Source organism: Salvelinus fontinalis, chromosome 2 (assembly GCF_029448725.1).
Source record: "Salvelinus fontinalis isolate EN_2023a chromosome 2, ASM2944872v1, whole genome shotgun sequence".
In the NCBI taxonomy this organism is placed as follows: domain Eukaryota; kingdom Metazoa; phylum Chordata; class Actinopteri; order Salmoniformes; family Salmonidae; genus Salvelinus; species Salvelinus fontinalis.
The window spans coordinates 99,625,427-99,632,993 of record NC_074666.1 but is presented as its reverse complement, the minus strand read 5'-3'; the positions used below and the strand labels follow the sequence as shown (position 1 = coordinate 99,632,993).

General features: G+C 40.0%; 1 protein-coding gene across 1 annotated transcript; it reads right to left on the bottom strand.

Moving 5' to 3' along the window:
* Positions 1-576: 576 nt before the first annotated feature.
* Positions 577-4,004, bottom strand: LOC129833151 (toll-like receptor 13). The gene has a single exon (XM_055897490.1). It carries the CDS (start codon positions 3,667-3,669, stop codon positions 577-579), a length of 3,093 nt encoding a protein of 1,030 aa, XP_055753465.1. The 5' UTR covers positions 3,670-4,004.
* Between the last annotated feature and the right edge of the window lie 3,563 nt (positions 4,005-7,567).

Here is a 7,567-nt window from a genome sequence, read left to right as displayed (position 1 = left end):
CATTGGTCATTTATGTATTGTCATTCACAGCAGTACACAGTAGTTGTTGTCTGAAATACAACCGAAATTCGCTAAATCACACCCTTTTTCAGTTCCTCTTAGCAACAAATATACAAACAAAGATATGTGTTAGCAATTAGGTGTTCAAATATACAAATAGGATCTGATAAAATGTTGGGAATTTAAAAAATGTTTTTGCTTTTTTATGAGCAATTTAAATAAGATTATTATAAGTAATTTCAGATGAATCACAAAAAGTACACTCCAGACAGAGCATTTAAAAGGAATTGACAAAACAAATCTCAAACAGTGGTAGACATTTTGTACAGAGGACTTTTAACAACAAATTCAACACCTCAGCATATGTGTCAACATTACATCTGCAATAACACACGGTTCTACATCAACCTCTGATGTCACATTTCAGTCCACAAGGTTCTACATCAACCTCTGGTGTCACATGTCAGTCCACAAGGTTCTACATCATCTTATGATGTCACATTTCAGTCCACAAGGTTCAATATCAACCGCTGATGTCATGCTTCAGTCCACAAGGTTCAACATCAACCTCTGATCTCATGCTTCAGTCGGAGGTTTCAGTTTAGCCCACAGTCTGTCCCAGAAAGCCTGGTGCTGATTGGGGTCTTGGGGCCAGTCCAGATAGGTCCTGGTCTTCACCAGGCGAGCCAGCCTGTGGTGGGCAGACAGCCGGCGAGGGGGGATCTTCTCCAGGAAGACCAGGAAGAGGATGTCCCTTTGCTCCACCTGCAGCCTGGAGGTGGCCAGCTTCATCTCCAGGGAGCACCAGTTACTGCGCAGGTAGTGGCGGCTGACTAGGCAGAGGGTGTGTCGGCTCCGGTAGAGGCTGTCTGTAATGTTCTCCACAATGTCCTTCCCCAGCTGGAAGTCCCTGCTGTGCAGACATAGGCGCAGGAAAGGAGGACCTCTCTGCTCCAGGTTGGGTAGCAGCTCCTCCACCACCCAGCACTCGTCCTTCCCGCTATAGGAGACAAACGCATTGTAGTGGTAGCGCCCCGTGGTGTTGGATCGCATGGCCTCCGACAGCCAGCCAAGGGTGATGTGGTAGAGGGGGAGGAGGTAGGGACCGGCCAGGTTATGGACCAACACCACCAGCATGAAGAACAGGACTCCCAGGCCAGTCGCAGCAAAGAGCACAAAGCCCACCTCTGTTGTGCAGTTGGCTTCTGTGTACTTGACAAAATTAGGTGTGTCTAGTCCATTGTCCGACAAGCATATCAAGTCCTCCAAAGCATACATACCGGTTTTAGCATACGGACTAAGCATGATCACGTCAACCTGCCTGCACCCCTTTGCCCATGTAATGAGCCAAGCATTGTCACAACTGCAAAACATCTGTAAATTATTAAATGTCAAATGCTTAAGACTAGAGAGAGGTTCAGTAAAGCTGTAGAATACATTATAAACGTTCTCTATATGCAAATATCCTCTTTTCAAAGATTTAAAGTCTTTAGTTAAACTCCCCTCCAAAGAATAAATCCTGCAGTTGTCAAGTTCCAGAACCTCCAGTTTGGTCAAGTTGTGAAAAATGATGTCGGCAGAACGCTGTGTTAAAAGATCCACCTGTCGTAGAGTCAGTCTCCTCAGGTGAATCAGCTGATTAATTGATGTTAAATCAACCCTTTTAGCTGTAAGCTTAGATCTGTAGTCAAATGTCTCCACAGACGTGAAGTACTTTCCCATGAATTCAGATCCACAAAGGAATTCTTCGGCATCAGCATGAAGATGGGTTACAGACTGAAAGAAAGGTCTGTCACAGTCCTCAAATGACACCGTCTGGCCTTTGAGCTGGAGACTCAGGTTCTGTTTAGATGTGATGTTACTGCCGATAGTCAACTGCATTGGCCTCATAGCTGAACTAATGTACAGATGAGTCAGCTGACTCAGAATGCCACCAAATATAAGTGTCAGATTCAGCTTAATCACAGGTTCTGTTAGTGGATTTTTCACTTGCCCGAGAAACACTTGTCTAAGAGACGTGAGGTGTGTGAAAGACATTGCCTCAATGTTGTGAATAAGTGGATTGTTCCTGAGGTCTAACGATGTCAAACTATGTAAACCAAAAAATGTGTTTGCATTTATCTGTGTTATCTTATTTATTGTAATGTCTAAGGACTCCAGATTTGTCAACCCCAGGAAAGCAAAGTCTTCAATGTTTGAAATTAAATTCTGTGTTAAATCCAGATACTGCAGCTCAACAAGACAGCTAAATTGTTTAGCAAAAAGCATGTGTAGCTTGTTCAACCTTAAAGTCAGTTTTTTCAGTTGTAAACCAAAACATGTGTTTGTAGTTATCTGTGTAATATTATTTATTCCAATGTCTAAGGATTCCAGATTTGTCAACCCCAGGAAAGCAAAGTCATCAATGTTTGAAATTGAATTATCTGCTAAATCCAAATACTGCAAGTTAACAAGACAGCTAAATTGTTTTGCAAAAAGCATGTGTATATTGTTCAACTCTAAAGTCAGTTTTGTTAACCATGTGATTGGTTGTTTTTGGAAGGAGCAAATATCAAGTCTGTTATCGTTCAGGCCGTCTATTTTTAATTGGTTAAGGTTTTTGAGACTGGAAATAAAATGCCATTCCAAATATGGAGTAGAACGGAAAAAGCCAGGTCCACGTAAATACATATATTCTAGCCCAATGCACAGTTCAACACTGGACATAGAGAGGCTGCTTGTATTGACATTGTATAAATATATTTTCTTGATTGAAAGCAAAAACACTAGATTACAGATACTTTCAATATCTATTTCATTGCTACCAAAGTAACTGAAGTACTGGATTTGCTGAATCCCAGACAGGGGAAGGTGCAGTAGAACTTCCTGGCTGAAAGCCCCTGTTAACCTTGTGAGGTTCTGGAGCCAAGCCAGTGCACCTTCCTCTATATGTGTTATTTCACCAAATGATAAGTCAGATAATGCTAGATTGTTAAAAACAGGTGTCACACTTTCGTTGGTGTTTAAGATGAAGCAGTTTGATTGGTTTAATGATTGTATCTTTGGTGCGTCTATGTTTAGCTCTATAAGTGACTTTATATTCATTATTCTGCATAGTACCTCTGACAAATCAAGTACACAGGGTTCCCTAATGATGAGAGTTTGTAACTGAGTCATGCCATGGAAAACATCTGGGGCCATTGCTGATAGACTATAACCCCATATGGTCAAATTACTCAGCTTGACTAGATCTCTGAATGTATGAGGCCCAATATGACAATCACAGCATCCAGAGCCTATTCTATTCAAATGTAAATACTGCAGATTTGGAAGGTGACTATTCCCAGTTGGAAGGATTTGAGTTAAACATCCCTCAATGTACAGGTACTCCAGATCCTGAAACTGAGAGAAAAAGCCCAGAGACATGGATCTATTTTCACCATGTTTCATAGATATGCAGAGGGTATTGATATTAGGGGGAAGTCCAAGTAGATCCTCCTCGATGGCTGTGACACCTTCACAGGCAGCAGTATAATGTTCTACATGATGAGGTAGGTAGGTGCAGGTCCAGAGGAAAAAGTGTCCCAAGTCTTCACCACTGTCATAGATCTGGCATTTAGGATGCATCCATCCACTAGCACTCTGAATCCACAGGAACAGGATGGCAGGGTGGGAAAACATAGCTCTCATCTCTCACAACGTCCGTCAAATCTACTGAGATAATTGTCAGAATAGTTTGGTTCTGGTGGATATCTGTAGAACGTTGGTTTGATACAGTACCATCCTTGTGAACGCTGTAAACAGTATGGAGTCTCTCTTCTTCTTGTTGTTTGTCAGATGGGTTCCTCCTTGGTAACTAACAGCAGCTCATACCTTTTGGTTGTTCCAATGTTCTTCCCTTTAACCCTGCAGTTGAATTGTATTTCAAGGTTACATGAGTAAATATTTCTTTGTTAGTTTGGTTCCAAAAGTAAAGAAACAATAAAATGTCCCACCGTCAATGAAGGAATGGATGCAGAGTTGCAACGTGTTCTCTGACCGCCACAGTTGATGTCTGAATGCATCGAAGTAGCAGCATCCTGTTTGTACAGCACAGTCACACTGTATGTTAAACAGCTTGTGAAAGTCTATTTTTACCTGTTTTTACATCTCTCTCTTTCAGTTCCTGAAAAGAAACTTACAGTCAATAAAAATACAATTTACATGAAGGACCTGTTTGGACGTGAGAGATTACAGAAGACACATGAGTCTCACTAAAATATATGCAGATTGTAATGAAATATGAATTTGAGTACAGTACCTCATTATTGTTTTACTTTATTTAATTCTCTAGTACAAATAAATATCAAAAGAGGAAGTGGGCAACTTCTTTAATGAAGTTGTGCTGTTGACATTATTATTATTATTATTATTTTTAATATTATTATTACTCTGGGGCTGTAGTCCTCTTCAGAGCACATGCCTTCATAATGATTTTAATACTGTGGACTGTAGTCCTCTTCAGAGCCCATGCCTCTATAAGGACATTATTACTCTGGGGCTGGAGTCCTCTTCAGAGCCCCTGCCTCTGCATTGACATTATTGCTCTGGGGCTGTTGTCCTCTTCACAGCCCTGTGCCATGCCTCTATAAGGACATTATTACTCTGGGGCTGTAGTCCTCTTCACAGCCCTGTGCCATGCCTCTATAAGGACATTATTACTCTGGGGCTGTAGTCCTCTTCACAGCCCTGTGCCATGCCTCTATAAGGACATTATTACTCTGGGGCTGTAGTCCTCTTCAGAGCCCTGTGACATGCCTCTATAATGACATTATTACTCTGTGGCTGTAGTCCTCTTCAGAGCCCTGTGACATGCCTCTATAATGACATTATTATTCTGTGGCTGTAGTCCTCTTCAGAGCCCTGTGACATGCCTCTATAATGTAAGGGAACAACCCCTGAAACGGACAAAAATGAATGGGAAGTTATTGGCACCGTACAAAACATATACACGATGTACAATACCACTCGATTTGGCGTCGTTTCATTCAAAACTGATTGCAAATGCCATATGGCAAATGCCAACTGTAACACTGCAAAAATCCTATAGATGGCGAGTGCACTTTACCGTAATTTTTCATATTGCAAATGAAACACAAGTCAAGACCCAAGAGTAAAATTTTGAAAATTTGAAAAAGAAATCAAAAACGTATCCCCCCTTAAACTTCTCTAGGATAGGGGGCAGAGTTTTCACTTTTGTAAAAATAGCGTGCCCAATTTCAACTTCCTTCTACTCATCCCCAGAATATAAGATATGCATTTTATTAGTAGATTTGGATAGAAAACACTCTGAAGTTTCTAAAACTGTTTGAGTCATATATGTAAGTATAACAGAACTTATGTAGCAGGCAAAACCCCGAGGACTAACCATATTTTCTTTATTTTTTTAAAGTTTTTTAATCCTGCTTCCACTGGATGTCACCAGTCTTAGGAAATAGGTTGAGGTTATTCATTTGTGCAATGAGGAAGAAGGCCATCAGGAAGTAGAGTAATGGTGCAATGAAGAAGAAGGCCATTAGGAAGTAGAGTAACGTCATGTGTACTGTTTGAGAGTTGCGCAAGACTAAAGAAAGTAGCGTTAGTTTGTTTATCTCCTGTATTGAAAACAGATAGACCCGTCTTCAATTTGATCGATTATTAACGTTTACAAATACCTTAAGTTGTATTACAAAAGTACTTTGAAATGTTTTGGCAAAGTTTAGAGGTAATTCTTGAGATATTTTGTAGTGACTTTGCGCAAATTGGAAGCTGTTTTTTTCTGGATCAACCGCGCCAAATAAATGGACAATTTGGATATATATGGATGGAATTAATGGAACAAAAGGACCATATGTGATGTTTATGGGACATATTGGAGTGCCAACAAAAGCATCTCGTCAAAGCTAATTCATGTTTTATATTTTATATCTGCGTTTTGAGTTGCACCTGCAGGGTTGAAATATGCTACTCTCTCTTTGTTGACATTGTGCTATCATCAGATAATAGCATCTTATGCTTTCGCCAAAAAGCCTTTTTGAAATCTGACATGTTGGCTGGATACACAACGAGTGTAGCTTTAATTTGGTATCTTACATGTGTGATTTAATGAAAGTTTGATTTTATATAATTTTTTTGAATTTGGCGCTCTACATTTTCCCTGGCTATTGGCCAAGTGGGACGCTACCGTCCCGCTATCCCAGAGAGGTTAAAAACGTGCTTTCTGGACCGTTTTTTGAAATTCTTTCAATTTTTATGTCAATTACACATGTATAAGAACTGTATGAACATACTTTTGTCAAATTTTATTATCATATATATATTTTTTAAATGTTTACTTGTCCATAAGGAATATGTTTTGTCCACTTGCAATATAATTTCATAGGAAGTCAAAAGTCAAAATTCGAAAATGAGAAATTTGAAAAAACTTATCGCCTCCTTTAAAAAAGTGCTTTCTGGACCGTTTTTCTAAATTCTTTCGATTTTTATGTCAATTACTAATGTATAAGAACTGTATGAACGGGTGGGGGGTGCTCCCTACCCAACCGTTGACCCCTTGCTCCCCACTAAAGGCATTGTAATCGCCAGGTGCACGGCTGTTCATTTGCAATATGTTTCAATGGGCATTTACCATCACGAATTTGACATGCTCAAAAATACTGCAGAAATGCAAAAGTGACTGACCCGATGAACTCGGGATGGCCGGGCAATGATAGTGGTTCCTCTCCATCGCTCGTTGTGTTGATTTCATAATGTCCATTTGGTGATGTTTTTTCACTGTTGAATCATATTGCAAATGTACAGATATCCATTTTTTAAAACCTCCATAAATCACTCAGGCTGGCTCCCATTGGCTTGGGGCCGTAGTATAGTGCTCCCATAGCATGCATGGAAGTGTGAATGACCCCTAAAAGCATTTACAACCGTATTGATAATCATGCCTGGTAACCCAAAACATGAAACAAAGAATATTTTCGAGAAGAAAAAACAATATTTTTTAACTTTTTTTGAAAACCTCCATAAATCACTCAGGCTAGCCCCCATTGACTTGGGGCCGTAGTATAGTGCTCCCATAGCGGTTATGGAAGTCTGGATGCCCCCTGTGTCAGATTTCAAAAAAACTTTATGGAAAAAACACACCATGCAATAATCTGAGACGGCGCTCAGAACAATAGCCAAATTAGCCGCCATGTTGGAGTCAACAGAAACCAGAAAATACATGATAAATGTTTCCTTACCTTTGATGATTTTCATCAGAATGCATTCCCAGGAATCCCAGGTCCACAATAAATGCTTGATTTGTTCGATAATGTCTGTTATTTATGTCCAATTAGCTACTTTGGTTAGCGTGTTTGGTAAACAATTCCAAAGTCACAAAGCGCGTCCACTATAACGTGACGAAATGTCCAAAAGTTCCATAACAGTCAGTAGAAACATGTCAAACGATGTACTGAATCAATCTTTAGAATGTTGTTAACATACATCTTGAATAACATTCCAACCGGAGAATTACATCGACTTTAGTTGAGCATGGAACAGAGCTGCCTATCACATGAACGCGTGTGGTCAAAGC